The 16,646-nt window shown below is 33.7% G+C and overlaps 2 protein-coding genes across 2 annotated transcripts in view; one reads left to right on the top strand and one right to left on the bottom strand.

Annotated features, from left to right (window-relative positions):
* Window positions 1-880: 880 nt before the first annotated feature.
* On the bottom strand, window positions 881-8,318 carry LOC127866445 (ragulator complex protein LAMTOR2-like). The gene is made up of 4 exons (XM_052406973.1): window positions 8,151-8,318; window positions 5,316-5,478; window positions 2,910-2,999; window positions 881-1,320 (listed from the first exon to the last, which is right to left on the bottom strand). Exons 1-4 carry the CDS (start codon window positions 8,216-8,218, stop codon window positions 1,264-1,266), a joined length of 378 nt encoding a protein of 125 aa, XP_052262933.1. The 5' UTR covers window positions 8,219-8,318; the 3' UTR covers window positions 881-1,263.
* Window positions 8,319-8,325: 7 nt separating this feature from the next.
* The window catches only part of LOC127866391 (protein ecdysoneless homolog), a 32,917-nt gene continuing 24,596 nt past the window's right edge, over window positions 8,326-16,646 (top strand). The window contains exon 1 of the mRNA XM_052406884.1: window positions 8,326-8,561. Within this exon, the coding sequence (XP_052262844.1) occupies window positions 8,360-8,561 (202 nt within the window). The 5' untranslated portion in view covers window positions 8,326-8,359. The remainder of the gene's footprint in view (window positions 8,562-16,646) is intronic.

The following is a 16,646-nucleotide window of genomic DNA, read 5'->3' as shown; positions in this document are numbered from 1 at the left end:
AATATTTGGAGTTCCAAAGAATTTAGCCCATGTAAAAAGTATCTCTAAATTCTTTGCGCGTCTTATAAATGAGACTACTCTGCTATCAGTCATATTTTTATATAAATTTTCTGAAGATTTTTTGTACTGGATGAACTACTAAAGACGCGGAATGTAACCCTGTTCAACGTACGGGAATTTGAACCGGCCCATATTCGAGAATGTAGAAACACCACCAATCAATATAATAATATATTTATAATTACGAGTTCTCAAAGAGATATATGTGTTTGATAGTCTACAGAGCAATCGGTTCACCCAAATGATATTGAGCAGCCAGCTGCAGCCTATTTACTTATTTTGTGAATTTTCAATCGCGAGTATCTGTTTTGAAGTTAGCAGGGTTACGGTCTGACTGTGATCTTTGTTTTGTTCTACTACATGCAGTTACACTTTAATTGTGACCAAACGACCCACATGACCCAGTTTTTCCCCCTCTTTTTTCTTATTGTTTGAAAACCCAAGAACCATTTGGGTAAGTAAGAATGAACTCTGTGTGCGAGAACGCAAAAAGTGGGAAAATAATGTACATATATTAGTAGGCAAGTAGATACAGTACCCTCACAAATATGTCTATATAATTGTTTGTAACGTAAGAGACTAACGATTATATAGTTTTATCACTTTTGTCCTTTGAAGCAAATGTGTTAAGGTACTGAATATACTCAACCCCTGAACGGTTTGCGCTTTAATGATTTGCCCCTCATTTCATAACCACTTGAGAGGTTACCCAGAGGTTGAAACAGTCATATTCTTTAATGATTCGCCCCTAATTTCTTAACAACTTGAGAGGTTACCCAGAGGTTGAAACAGTCATATTGTTTAAGGCGACATAAAAACACTTGTTACCCTGGATTTTATTTCATTTTGACATCAGCAAAAGATGGTTCCAGCAAACTACCAAAAATTATCAAATTCTATGTGTAACAAAAAAAAAATGCGTTATACGTCCTTAACAAATACATAAATTTACAATATTGAGAACAGCAAATACAAATAAACAATTTAACATCAAGAATGCATATGGTTTTCTTTAAAAAAAAAATCTTTAAAAACAACAACAAAAAAAACAACACAAATTCATCAGTAAGGTCATGCACACGGATAAGTTAATACTAAATGAAATATGTTATTCTGTGAACATATTAAACATTTACTATCATTTATAAAAGAACGAAGCCAAGAGAGGTAAATGCTTTGGCATATCCGGTCTATCCATTACTGTCAGGAGGCTGCTATCTGTGACAATGGATCCTCTAAATATGTTGCTAATGCTTTTGCCTGGAAAGAAGCATAAGAAATGTATGTCATTCCAGCAATAAATTAAGATCTATTCTAAGGATATGGCATGTTAGTTTTACACCCATTGAAGTATAGACATTTCAGTTTCAAGGGAGGTAATTATAAATTCACTATAGTTACCTTTTCTTCAATTTCAGCCACATGTATTATCATTAATTATTTGATGGCAAAGAGAATTAAATCTTAATACCATATTAACAAGAGCTATTGGAGGACAGTCTTCTTAACCTTTCGTGTTCTTGTCCGAGTGTCTGTTTTTTTTCTGAACCACAATTCTTGTAAAGAAGGTAATTATATTAGGGATTAGTAAAGTTATTAACAACTTTTCTAATTTGCAAACATATCATATCTGACACATTAACCTTGGTCATAAGCATTTTTTTCTATATTTACTAACAGTGACCTTGACTGTTGACCTTGACCAAAAGTGCACCAAATGCAAACACAAATGATGTAGTTGTACAATGATTGTATATATGCTTGCATAACAATAGCTCAATTGTTCTGGAAATATTAAGCATAAATGACTTTTCTTTATTCAGTAACAGTCATCTTGACCTTGATCACAAACATAAAACTAGAAATCCAAGGACATCTATGTATGAAGTTCCATTACAATTGTTTAATTTGTTTCCCATGCTGGATTTGAAAATAAGGCATTTATGTCAGCAGTTTCAATACAATAGGTCAATTGTTATTGAGTAATTGAGTGGAAACTATTCAACTATATTTAGTAACGGTGCAATCTTAAATTAAGTTTGGATGGAACATATATATATATATATATCTGCATGACAATAGCTCAATTTGTTTTTTAGATACTAAGGGAATCCATTATATATTTTTTATAACAGTTACTTTGCTCTTGACCTAGTGCATGCACCTTGCAATGCTTATGAGGTCTGGATATAAGGTATTTATATAGTTTGTGTCATTGACTCATTACAAGAGCTAAATTTATTCCTGAGTTTTGAGCAGACACATTTCTCTATATTAACCAAACATGACCTTGACCCCACACACTACATATACAATCCAAAACTAGGTCTGGGGTTAGAGGCCTTGACCCCACACACTACATATACAATCCAAAGCTAGGTCTGGGGTAAGAGGAATAATTGTAATAAGTTTCAGTATAATAACTCAATGCGTTATAAGAAGTTAATGAATCTATTTTTGGCATTTTTAGTAATTTTAGTGATCTTGACCCAATGGGCAGGGAAGGCCTTAGTACAAGGTATCTACATATAAATAAAGTTTTATGAGTAGTTACCTGGCTATAAAGCTGAGATGTAATAGTGAAAAAGACCCTTAATTATGACAAAATTTAAATTAGAGATTTTGTTTGAAGTTGAAATGAAATCTGTCAAGCCACTCATGAGAAACTAGATTACTGCAAACACTTATACCTGAAAAATTGACAATATAGTTCATATTCAAAATTCTAATTTTAAAACGGCCCCATTTTGCACTGATTTTAAAAGATATTGCAGTACATTTTTATTTATCAATAAAATTGATCATGCACAAGATGATTTGATGTTGAATTTGGTCTTGATTTAGCTTACCTTTGCTTTAAGCATTCCAAAACCTACATTTTCTTTGCAGCAAAGACACAATAATAGATTGGCTACTTTAGTAATGGCAACTTTTCCTTCCTGAAATACAAGAAAAAAAGAATTTTATCATTACAACAACTACAAGCAACAAATTTCAATAAGCAAATAAAACTTTAGACACATTTTGTCATAAAATTATTTTACAATATTACAAACAAGAGGGCCATGATGGCCTTTAAGCACTCACCTCACTTCAAGATACAATAATTGTCAAAGATTGATCTTGTAACCTAGTTTTGGACACCACTTGACCCAATTTAGAAAAAATGCCTTGATATTTTTGCATTTTTTTATTGATATTTTTTCGACAAACGTGACCTAAAATTGCCAAGATATTATGACAAAACATTTCTGAGCAAGTTTTATTAAGATTTAGCCCAAAGTGGGGCCTCTAGAGTGGAAAAGCTCTGAAAATTGACAATATAAAGGTTTTCATAAGGTGTGACCTCATGTCCTAGTCTTTGGACACAAATGGCCCAGATCCAACCTTGATTTTGATATTTCAAGATAAACATTATGACCAAGTTTCATTAAGATTGAGTCATTAATGTGGCAACTAGTGTGGTAACAAGATTTTTCAAAACATAAACCTTGTCACCTAGTTTTTGCACACAAAGTTCATCATGATTGAGCAAACACTGTGATCTTTAGTCTCTAGAGTGGGAAAGAATGAAATGTTCATGACACACAACGAACATTGCACTATGGGGGACAAAGAGTTAAAGTGAAGCTCACCTTTAGCATTTCATGCTCAGGTGAGCTAAAAAAAGTACAATTGTTCTAAAATTGCTAATATACTCAAGTAAGGCAATAATTAATACATTTATTGATACTCATAGTCTGGTGAGAAAAATATTCAAAGTGTGAAGGAAGAAAAGAGCTGATACTGTCTAATTTTTTATTTCTAAAGTATTAAAATCATATTTAGCATCAAAAATTATTGTTTTAATAACTCCACACAAGACTTTTAAGAGCAAATATCTTTTTGATAATAAAATAGGTCATGTTCGTCAAATAGGAATTCAGAAATTAATGTTTTAACTTTTTCTGAGAAATGGCCTCACATAAAATATATAATTATAATATTGACGATTTGAACAACAGTATCAGCAATTTATGTCACATTTGGCAAATTTTCATTGGTAAACTTTTTTTTATTGGGAAAAATCGCATTCCCAGGTTCAACTTAAGGAATTAAATAATAACAAGAGGGCTATGATGGCCCTGAATCACCCACCTGACTAACCAAATACAATCCCAACCCAGTTTTCATCAAGATAATCATTCTGACCAAATTTCATAAAGATTGGATGAAAACTGTGACCTCTACTGTCTACACAAACAAATTGTTGACGGTTTTTCTATTATTTGACCTAGTGACCTAGTTTTTGACCTCAGATGACCCAAATACAATCCTAACCCAGATTTCACCAAGATTAACATTCTTACCAAATTAAATAAAGATTGGATGAAAACTGCGACCTCTATTGTCTAAACAAGGTTTTTCTATTATTTGACCTAGTTTTTAACCTAGTGACCTAGTTTTTGACCCCAGATGACCCAAATACATTCCCAAGCCAGATTTGATCAAGATAAACATTCTGACCAAATTTCATAAAGATTGGATGAAAACTGCGACCTCTATTGTCTACACAAGGTTTTTCTATTATTTGACCTAGTTTTTGACCTAGTGACCTAGTTTTTGACCCCAGATGACCCAAGTACAATCCCTACCCAGATTTCATCAAGATAAACATTCTGACTAAATTTCATAAACATTGGATGAAAACTGTGACCTCTACTGTCTACACAAACAAATTGTTGATGATTTTTCAATTATTTGACCTAGTTTTTTACCCCAGATGACCCAAATACAATCCCAACCCAGATTTCATCAAGATAAACATTCTGACCAAATTTCATAAAGATTGGATGAAAACTGCGACCTCTATTGTCTACACAAGGTTTTTCTATTATTTGACCTATTATGTGACCTAGTTTTTGACCTAGTGACCTAGTTTTTGACCCCAGATGACCCAAATACAATCCCAACCCAGATTTCATCAAGATAAACATTCTGACCAAATTTCATAAAGATTGGATGAAAACTGTGACCTCTACTGTCTACACAAACAAATTGTTGACGGACAGACGCACGCACACACGCACGCACACACAACGGACGCCGGACATGACACGGTCACATAAGCTCACCATGTCACTTCGTGACAGGTGAGCTAAAAAAAATTTACTCCTAAAGTTGATAGAAATCCCATATTAAATCCTAAAGCCTTCTATTATCGTACACATTACTTTTTCAAGTATGGCAAAGACTTAATAACGCATTAACCACACCTTGCAATCCAGGAGGAGGAACTGTAGTTTATCATCCCCAAAGGCTGTGGCTCCAGTTCTCTGGTAGGTCATCCAGATGTTGCTGGCAATGGCTGAGGTCACTGCTGCATCTTTGTCACCATAGCCAGAATACGCAAGCAGGGCTCCTTCATTGTTCAACAACCTTCACAAGAGTGTAGAACAAAAGGTTATACAATTTCTAACAGAACTGTTTATCAAATGTTGTTTTTATTATTAACAAAACATATAACTTTAAGCATCTACATTGGTTGTACAGTCTGCAGCAGAAACAGTAATTTGGATATGTTGCAAGTTTACCTGACCCAGAGCATTTTGCAGATGCTGAAGGAATGCCAATATTCGGGTGTGAAGTATAGCTCTAACTTTTCTGTAATAAGTTGAGCTACAAATTAGTTAAATGTTGGTTCATCTTCCAGGCATGGCTTGTGTTGCTGATTCTACACTGGGCACAGTACAAGCAAGAGATTTTTGTATAACAAATATGCCCCCCAACGGTGACCTTGAATTCACATCGCTTGATTTAAACATTAATAGTAGTCATCCTATGTCAAGAGTAAAGAGCATACTAATATATATCATCCTAAGAATTCTATACCGGTACTTATAGATTTCTTATTTAAGCAATTTCATGGTACAAATTACTGTGACCTTGGCCTTTGATCTTATGAACTCATATTTAAGAGGCGTGTTACTTTCGACCCAAATAAAATATACACTAAAAACTGAATGATTGTAGGTCAATGCAGTCTCAAGTTAATGTGTTGAAACAAATGTCATGTTATAATCCCTTGTTATTTGACCTTTCACCTGTTGAACTGAAGACCATTTAATCAAAATGCATCTTCTTTTACTCCAATGGAACCACTATATTTACCGTAGTTACTCTAAGTTTGCGGACACTCTAAATTTTCGGAATCCCTATTTTTAAACCCAAATCATTTTTGTGTGACCTGATTTAGGTTATAAAATCTGGTAGATGCATGGCTAAGGACAATGGACCATAACATGTGCGTAATTGGGTAAATAACCATTTATACCGGTAGAAAAACAATCGATTCACCCAACAGCATTTTAAATGATATCGTCCTATTAAGGAAGCAGTATGTTTAAACTTAAATCTTATTACTTTTTTGTTCTGTATCATTTCATGCAAGAGTTAGCAAAGCAAAGCTGTGAAGTTGTATTTATTTCAAAGTAAAAAAAGAAGAGTAAATCACAATACAACTATTGTGCATTGCTTTTATTTTAATATAATTATCATTTTCGAACACTTAATTTTTGTCTCTAAATTTTCAGACACCTATTATTTTTTAATATGTTCTATAATTTTTCAGACACGAAAACTTAAGAGTAATTACTGTAAATGATCACAGGTCAAAGCGTTATCACAAAATAGTGTCAAAACAATTTTTCTGTTAGAGTATCATGAAACCAACACCTGGTGACCTTATTTGCATGTTCAAAGTGTTCCCAATATCATTTATATTGCAGATTAACTCCTGTGACCTTGACAATGACCTTTGACTTTTTTACCTCAAGTAACCATACCAATTTACCTGGTTGTAGTTCAAAGGGTTGTCTTGATATCGAGCAAAAATGAACGGTCTACAGACTTACATATCTACCAAAAGACCAACCAACTGACAAATAGAATAACAACACTTCTTCCAAGGGGGCATAATTATATCATGAACATGACAAATATCTTTTACTCTTGGCAATTACTTATCGCAACATACAAACTTCAGATGTTGCTTTAGATAACAGACAATCTCCATGCATGTATATTGAGAATGACATAAATGTCACAACCATTATGAATCAAAAGCAGAATGGATCCCCTTTCCACAGAAGTGCATCATGTTAGTTTTTTGGTGATATATCAGGATGCAGTAATTGGAGCAATTGCATTCTGGCATCAATCTATTATTAAAATGCTTTTCTTTATATGCCTTTTAGGCTTGATTGGTCATTGTCACCTTGGGTACTACTTAAACGTACCCTGGGTACTCTTAAGTATACTTAAATGTACCCCAGGTACGGAAAATATACTAACATGTACCCGGCCAATTTAGACTGTACCCAAGTTTTATTCCCACAAAAAATCCGATGTTGTAAAACGCGCTACGGAATATGAAACAAAATTGTCTTTAAACAAACCTACCTCAATATGCTTTTTTGAGTAGAAGTTTCAATAATATAGAGGCAATTTTACAGAATATTAACATAAATATAAACATAAGTAATTAAACAAATTAGCGACAACGACAAATTTAGGGTTAAAATTCCCAGGTACGTTTCAGTATATTTTCATACCCGCGGTACATTTACTGGGGTACATTTAAGAAGTACCCGAGCCGAAAACCACCAATCGAGCGCCACTTAGTTTGTATTTGGGTCAACTGTTGTAAAACACCAAGGACTCCAGGACAATTGGTATATTAACAATATAGTAGTCATGCTAACCTGATTTTCTCTCTTATTATTGCAACTTATTATCGCTAAACTGAAGTAAAAAACACATTTTTTAAAATACGTTTCTTGATGAAACTTTATCTAAACGTACTTCTTGACAATATCTATCATTCTATGACAAATTCAAATCTGGGCCATTGGTGTAAAATAATATGTCATTAGATCAAATTGTAGAAAAAAAATACTACTCTAGAAGTAGAAGCTGCATTTCGTTTACTGAAACGCCTTAGTCATACCAGTTAAATAACACATGATGGGACTACTCTACCTGGAAAGTAATTACTGAAACACCGTATGGTATATTTAATGATAAAATCGCCGGGTCGCCTACAGACTTACAGTGTACTTTGAACACCTCCAGAGTTCGTCTGGCTAAGAACCTGTGTAAGCGCCTTGGGTTTTAGCATTGTCAACACAAAATAGGACAGCGTTTATTAAAATAATATTTTAAGAAACAATAACAACTTTCTTCCTGATCATGTGACTTAGAGTATGACAGCCGCTTTCTCATTGGCTACTTAAAGGTTATGACCCTGAATATATGAAGCATGGCTGAAAAACATAATACAGTTTCTGATGATGTCGTGGAATATTTCCTTTTCCCGAGGTTGTCAGATTTGTCAGATGAATCAAAGAGTGAAGACAACTTAAATGAATTGCTAGTGAAATATCTAACCACGTTAAGTCCGGATCTTATTGATGTTATCTGGCAGAACGAGGGGTTCCAGCTGTCAGCAGTGAGTGATTCTGGTGGGTGAACAAAGCTTGTTTACTAATGCTAATACGAAAGAACAACGTTTTATTGTCGTTTAGTGCCGAATATTGCTATTATTCATTTACTCTAAGTGCACATTTCATATATTATTTATGTCTTGCCGACTCAAAATAAATCTTATCTTATATCTATATAATACCAGCTATGGATAATTAATTAAAAATTAAACTTCAACAAATAGTTGGTACAACATTTCGAAAATAAAGTTAACACATAAAAAATCATACTCATACTCATAGCAATGGCCAAAATTTCAACGCTAGATGTGGTCTTGTTACAAAGATTATCAAAATACATAATGTTCTTTTTTGTTTGTTTCTGCAGATCAATATATTCAACACATTTTCATGTACCAAGTTAGCGTTTGTGTGAGTTAAGAATAAGAATAAGAATTGTTTATTAAACCAATTACGGGTCACATTAATAATGACAAATGAATCACAAATTACCAGATTAGTTCTTTTATTGTAGGCATTATACAAGAAGGTGGCAAAAAATTGAGTTGAAAGTTGTGAGATAATTTCATGTTGTTGAAGTTCTGAGGTCATAAGCCAGACAAATTTCTGTTCATTTGAAAGTTTAATAAAATTATTATTTATCTTTTGTACATTTTCAAATAACTTTTCTATATCATCATGAAAACATTGACAAAACATTGCAAAGTGAATTTCATCCTCTACCAAATTTAAATTACATAAAGTTCAGAAACGCTGTTCAGCTGGAATTTTCTGATATCTGCCAGTTTCAATTCTTAATTTATGACAGCTAACTCTAATCTTTGTAAACAAAACTCTGATATCTCTATTTTTTAATGTATAGAAATATGGCTCTTTACAACATCTGTTTTTGAACAGGGAATATGTTCTTAGTTTACCACTCGTGCTAGTAATTCTTGATCGCTAAGTTGATTTATACAGGGACACTTACTTTCGCTTTACCAGAGAATGCAAATTCTTTTTATGCAAACTAGTAGAGGATAAATTAAGACTTTTGAAAATATGATTAACACTTGTGACCCAGCTGTTCTTATCACTACTAAAAAGTATATTTCCTTCACTAAATGCAGCTGACAATAAGGCACTTACTTTACCAGAATACATTCTCTGATAATATTTAACAGTATTACATATAATATCAACATATAAAGGAAAACGTCCCAGTTCACCATATACAGCATCATTAGACGTTCGCTTATGAACACTTAAAACATATTTCAAAAACTTCCAGGGCCCTCACAATACTTCGGGGGAAGGGGTCCTCAGCCCTTAGGAGGGGGAATTTTCGCGGCGTTTCCCTTTTTGAGGGAATTTTTTACTTACTCTCTCATTATTTCATTTGTACATGTTTGCACTATATTCATTGCATTTTTCATAATTTAGTATGTTTGAAAAGATTAAATTGAAATAGAATTGAGATATAATAATCATGAGACACATCTTTCAATTAAAAAAAAAAAAAAAAAATTTTTTTTTTTTTTTTTAGGGGAATTTTTCCCCTCAAAAGGGGAAAAAAGTATACTTTTCAGGTGAGGGACTGCCACCGAAATTCGGCGGCAGATTTGATAGATTGAGGGCCCTGAGACTTCACATGATGTTTCTCACAATACATATTATCAAAAGATTTCAAAAGATTATAGTTGTCCTTCTTAACTATTGGACTATTGCTATTCTCTGTTCCCCATATTTCACATCCATATAAAAGTATAGGTTTGATAGTGTGATCAAAAAGATGCAAAACTGTATCAACCCGTTGATGTAATTGCCCAAATATTTTACTCAGTTTGAAACTTGCCTTTCTAGCCCTATTGTAAAGATCAATTTGGCAATAACTAAATGTTCCCGAGGATGAGAAGATAATTCCAAGATATTTATAGGAAGTAACATGCTGAATTTAAAAATCTTAATAAAAGTACCTTTCCTTAGATATTCTACCACTTTTACAAAACGTCATTATATTTGTCTTTTTCAAATTAACAACAAGACCATTATTATCACAAAAGTGCGCTAGCTTTGTTATACACCACTGTAGTCCATTAGAACTAGTTGATAACAACAACAAATCATCAGCATATAATAAACAACTAAAATTCATATTACCAAGAGTAACTTGATCATCAGAGATATCAAACATAGAAGGTAGATCATTTATGAAGATTTTAAACAAATTAGGACTAAGGTTGTCACCTTGTCGAACACTGATCTTTGGTTCAGTACAGTTGTTAACTTTTTATCTATCTTAATATGAACCAGGTTTTTTTTCCACTTTTTGGGAAGATAGCCCATGGCTTTGGAATTGGGAATTTTATCGGCATTTTCATGAAATTGGGAAAATAAATTCATTAGCCTTTTTTTTCACACGAAAAGTCCACTGATTAGGGAAATACTAAATTTGATATAACTCTTTATAATCATTCAAATTAAAAGAACAAAATCATATAATACTTTGTTATATGTAATTGAATTAAAATTGAGATAAAATACGCATTAGACACTTCTTTCAAATTTTTTTTTTTTTTTTTTTTTTGGAAATTGGGAATTTTTTTCCACATTTTGGGAAAAAAGTATACTTTTTGGGATTGGGAACATAGCCGAATTTCGGCTATAAAATCGGGCCAAAAAAATCCCTGAATGAACTAAATTATCAGTGTACATATATTTTATAACGTGGTAAAATGGACCACTTATTCCAATTGAACATAGTTTACAAAGCAAAATAGAATGCATAACAGTGTCAAATGCTTTCGCAAAATCGATAAAACATGCATACAACTTATCTCCTTTACTAAAATATTTGTCTTATAAAGTACGTCCAACAAATATATGGTCTGATGTTCTTGACCGAGGTTGAAATCCAATTTTGGCATCATTAAAACCAACACCTATACACCTTTTCTATTGAGGTATGAAAAGATACATATTGTTGAGGGAAATTAAAATATAAAATTTTGTGCCACACAAAATTAAAAACAAGCATTTTATGTCTCATTTAATCAATTTTGCCATACCACATCTAGCGTTGAAATGTTGGCTATTGCTATAAGGAACACTGATTTTTTATGTGTTAACTTTTAATATTGTAAGAAATATTTTGCGAATTGATATTAGTTGATTTTGAGTATTTATGTTACTTTAAGGTAGCGCACCTCTAATGGGCACATATCCAAATATAATCTAATTAATTATTTTCTTAATCAGCATCATTTCACTGAACTACATGCAAATTTGTAGGTAGGCTTTCCATGCTTTTAAAAAAAATATACCGATTTTTTCAAAACCACCCCCACGCTCGGCTTTTGTCCAGTTTATTTTCACCCCTGGGGTATATAAAAGTTCCATAATTCATTCAAATTTCCAAATATGGGCATGCAGTTGGTGTGTACAGATGCTGTAAAGGTGTTTAAAGTTTAAACAAGATGAAATAAGTATTCTTTTACAGACATTTATTGTTTACAAATTTTTATCTATGGAAGAGCGCCATGAAATGTAAGTGATTTCAGCCAAGTAAAAATTGGGTCGGTTAAAAACAAAGTGTCATAAAATTCAAAATAGCATCATTTAAGTCATATTTTAAACTTAGTTTTTATAGAAACACTATATACAGCAAAAATACCAAGAAATAGACATATTTACCGTTTACTTTTTGAAATAAAAATAAAAATGCAACATGCATGGTTCATATTTTCAACAGTAAATCACCCAATTTCGCCATAACGTTGTTTTAATTTTAATAATTGAAGAATGTGCATAAAAATTGCAACATATTTAACAATAAATATAGCTTATATGACATATTAAATCAAATTACGTTAGAAAATAAATAAAATGCGTCGCAAAAAAGTATACGTCGTCGGCAGGATTCGAACCTGCGCGGGAATATCCCAAAAGATTTCTAGTCTATCGCCTTAACCACTAGGCTACGGCACCTAATAGTAGGCTCTTCAACCTTCGAAGAAATCGCGGGAAATCATTAGAGGTGCGCTACCTTAAAGTAACATGTCAGGTGAAAGAGTTTTAATGGATAATATTAATCCTAACTTAAGATTTAAATATTGATATTAAATTGTAAACATTTTATTTATTTTGGTTTTATTAGCTGGACTATTCACCTAATAGTCCAAGCTATACTACTTAGTCAATTGTCTGCCTAATGATCTGGTTAGGGTAAGTTTGTAGTGGGATAACCAGAGACTGGGGGTCCACTTCTTAGGCAACTGCTTCTTCTCCCCCATCTTCTGGCATAGTGCAGTTGTTGACGCAGTTGTTGCCTCTCTAAGGCAACTGCTTCTTCTCCCCCATCTTCTGGCATAGTGCAGTTGTTGATGCAGTTGTTGCCTCTCTTAGGCAACTGCTTCTTCTCCCCCATCTTCTGGCATAGTGCGGTTGTTGATGCAGTTGTTGCCTCTCTAAGGCAACTGCTTCTTCTCCCCCATCTTCTGGCATAGTGCAGTTGTTGATGCAGTTGTTGCCTCTCTTAGGCAACTGTTTCTTCTCCCCCATCTTCTGGCATAGTGCAGTTGTTGATGCAGTTGTTGCCTCTCTTAGGCAACTGCTTCTTCTCCCCCATCTTCTGGCATAGTGCAGTTGTTGATGCAGTTGTTGCCTATCTTCCATGCTTAATCAGTTTAAAAGGGACGTTCTCCACTCCCTTGGATTTCGCTGCATTCAGACTGTGTACACCCATCTCAACCTCTGTCTTTAGTATGGACAGACATTTTTTATCCCCTTTACTATCTGGGATTTGCTGTCCAAACGGGTAGTTATAGAAGTTAGTAGCTGCAGTGTTTGGTCTACCTTTTCAGGACTGCAAAATTTGTGTTTGCCATAACACTGGCCTTGAAGGTATTGAAGGCCTTCTTACTGCTGCCTGTGGAAATCTTTTTGTAAATAATATATGTTGTTGAATTGTGCAGTCCATTCCTTGGTCTTTTTCATCTTCCTCACCTCCCTGTTTGCTTTCTTGTACTCTGTCCCCGAGTCTTGGCTGGTGTACTTCTCATGCCTCAGCTCTCTTTGTCGCAAAGGTCCATGATCTTGGTTGTCACACATGGCTTGTTCTTTCTCTCCTCTCTCACAAAAGCTCCTTAAGGCCCATGACATCAGCTTTTCCTCTGAATACTCACACTGTGTTTCCCAATAAAGGTTCTAATAGAGAGCCTCTCAAGAAAAGGTTTAAAATGCATATAGGTGTTGGTTTAAGTTTTGGATGCATCCAAAATAGAAAGTTATTGTTAAAATAGTAATGAAATATTTAGTAGAAATGGGATATCTCTACTGTGCTGTTATGTTAATTTGGGTATAAACTGTTAATGCTAAACATTATTTTTTTGCCCTTGAAAGTAGCGCTCATATATTTAGGGAAAATATTCGTAAGATAGGCAAATGTTCCGCCATTGATTTGATTCTTAGGCTGTGGTGCTTGTTAGACAATATTATTGTCAACAAGAACCCTACTAGTAACAGTGCTTGGTAAATCCGCCAAAGCTCAATATCACTGTTTCTAGTACAGGTATTCAATTGAATCTTCACAATGAGTTTGGGGTCATTGTGTGTGGGCATGTACGAAGTTCCATAACTCTGTGCTTCAATTAAGCTTAATGTGCCTTTTTATGCTCCCCCAAAATTTTTGGGGGGAGCATATAGTCGCCGCTTCGTCTGTCCGTGTGTCCGTCCGTCCGTGCACAATTTTTGTCCGGGCTATTTCTCAGCAATTAATGACCCGAATTCAATGAAACTTTATGGGAAGCTTCACTACCAACAGGAGATGTGCATATTATCAGCCGGTTATGGTCAGTTGATTTTTACAGAGTTATGGCCCTTTGAAATTTTTTATAAACTGTACATATAGTGCAATTATTCTTGTCCCCCCAACTACTGACTGGAATTCAATGAAGCTTTATGGGAAGCTTAACTACCTTGAGGAGATGCGCATGTTATTTGTGGGTTCTGGTTAGATGATTTATTTAGAGAGTTATGGCCCTTTGAAATTTTTAAGTTGCTAAACCATCCATTGTATTATTTTGTCCAAAGTTATGCCCCTCAAGACCTTTCCTTTTATCTGAATATATAGTGCAACATTGTGACAAAAAAACCTTTGGGGAGCATCACCCGTCTCCGACGGTTTCTTGTTTGTACCTAGAAACTGGTAATGTTAAGTCTCAATATCTCCACATGGGGAAAAGATGTAGGGTTGTCATTTGTCAGACACACATTTTCTTGGAGCAAGCTTAACCTTATTGCAATGGAGGTCTTATACCGGTAACAATTTTGTGTCCGTGCATATTGTTAATGGAAACTTGTTTATAGTATTAAAAAATGTTTTAGTATACATTTTCTCTGCAATATAAATACAGTAAATATTTCAGTAAAAAAATGTTGTTATTATACAGTGATTTGAATCCTCAATAGCTTACTTTAAATATGTAAAACTTAAAAACCTCGTTTGCTTACAGCTTATTTTGACAATTTATTATTGATAAGCTTCAATCAATAAGAATCGTTAATGCTAGATAATGTATAGCAGCCCTATTTTAAGGCAGGCACTATTTCTGTGATCATAATGGGGATAGTTGACAAGCTCCAGACAATGTTCTGGATATCTAACAGCTTGTCAAGCTTTGATTGATTGAAGGGCTATTATGTCTTTACTTGCCTAATCACAGTATTGTCATTATAGTGTGTCAAGAGATTTTGCTTGCGACAAAGCTCTTTATTTTTTTGTATTAAAGAAAATTGTAATACATGTACCATGCTCTAGCTTAGCTGTGAATCTTATCTAAAACATACTTCAAATCATTTTGTAAAACAAGGGATATAAATTAAGATAACATTTATGAATTATAAAATCAATACAGACAGCTATCGTTCATAATTTCACTTAGTATTGCTGAAATTGACTTTGACATTCTTAAATGACGTGTGTAAACAAATAAATATACAAGTAGTATTAAAAATAGGGAAAAAAGAAGACTTAAGTAATATGGTTCAATGTAGTATCATAATGGTGTTGAACCTTCCTGATATGTTTTGCACATTTCTAATTTTATTTTAATTTTTTTAAATTTTATGTCAATTCAATTTCCTGAGATTACCTGTGATGTTGATGCTTTTAACCTCTATGGTTTGATTTAGTTTGTTTTTTTTTCTAAAGAAAGTAAGCCACCTACTGATTCAAATTTTCATATTGGATACACATGAGCAGTTTTGATGAAATACAGTCAGTGATTATGTTTGCCCAAAATTACAGCCTCTTACAGGCTGCTTTCCAACGGCAAAACATAAAAAAAATTCCCAAGAACTCGGACCCCCCCCCCAAAATGCCAAACTTTTGCAATTAACTCAATAAATGTTTTATTTAGTTTATTATACTGCACTATCTTTCTGAAGTTTTTTAAAATATAAATTTAAAAAGGCAGTTAAATTGGATTTATTATCCTCCGCAAAAGGCGGATTGATATAGAACTGCCGTTGTCTGTGCGTCCGTCATTCAGTCTGCTCGTCAGTCCGTCCGTCCGTCTGTCATGTTAAGAGCTTCTTTCAATCACACTTATTAAAACAAACGGTTTATGTTATTTTAAATATACAAAAGGCAAAAGAAGGAAATAAAAAATACTGTGCATGTGTTTAGGTATATATTTTGGTAGATATGGTATTCACCATAATACTTTTACAGTTTACCCAGTTAATGTATGTTTTAAGGAGGATACAGTGAACAGTGAACATCCTAGTATAAAATGGAACTTATCTTGTATTACATTGCAATGCCATTTTCTGTCCTGGACGGGTAATGAGATTATTCAGTTTTAAGTACTGGTAAAACATATTTGAACCTCCCTCTGAGGAAACTGGGTGTAATACATGTTCTTAAAGTGATGTCCCAGTCTGCACAGGCCATGTACATAAAGTGATGTCCCAGTCTGCACAGGCGTATCAGGGACAACACATTCTACCTAAACTATTTTTTGCTGAGAAGCGTCTTCCTTTAATTAAAAAAAATACAAGAGCCATAAGTGTTGTCCCTGATTAGCCTTTGCAGAATTTACGCATATGCATTAAGCCCAGCTT

Source organism: Dreissena polymorpha, chromosome 2, assembly GCF_020536995.1.
Source record: "Dreissena polymorpha isolate Duluth1 chromosome 2, UMN_Dpol_1.0, whole genome shotgun sequence".
In the NCBI taxonomy this organism is placed as follows: Eukaryota; Metazoa; Mollusca; class Bivalvia; order Myida; family Dreissenidae; genus Dreissena; species Dreissena polymorpha.
The sequence above is the reverse complement of the archived record's forward strand: the minus strand, read 5'-3'. Positions and strand labels throughout refer to the sequence as shown.

Excerpts from the sequence above, each read along its gene's own strand:
- LOC127866445 (XM_052406973.1), bottom strand. The coding sequence starts at position 8,218 with ATGCTAAAACCCAAGGCGCTTACACAGGTTCTTAGCCAGACGAACTCT. Across the intron at positions 3,000-5,315 it reads TCCTCCTCCTGGATTGCAAG|GAAGGAAAAGTTGCCATTAC; the intron begins GTGTGGTTAATG and ends CTTGTATTTCAG. Across the intron at positions 1,321-2,909 it reads TTGGAATGCTTAAAGCAAAG|GCAAAAGCATTAGCAACATA; the intron begins GTAAGCTAAATC and ends GCTTCTTTCCAG.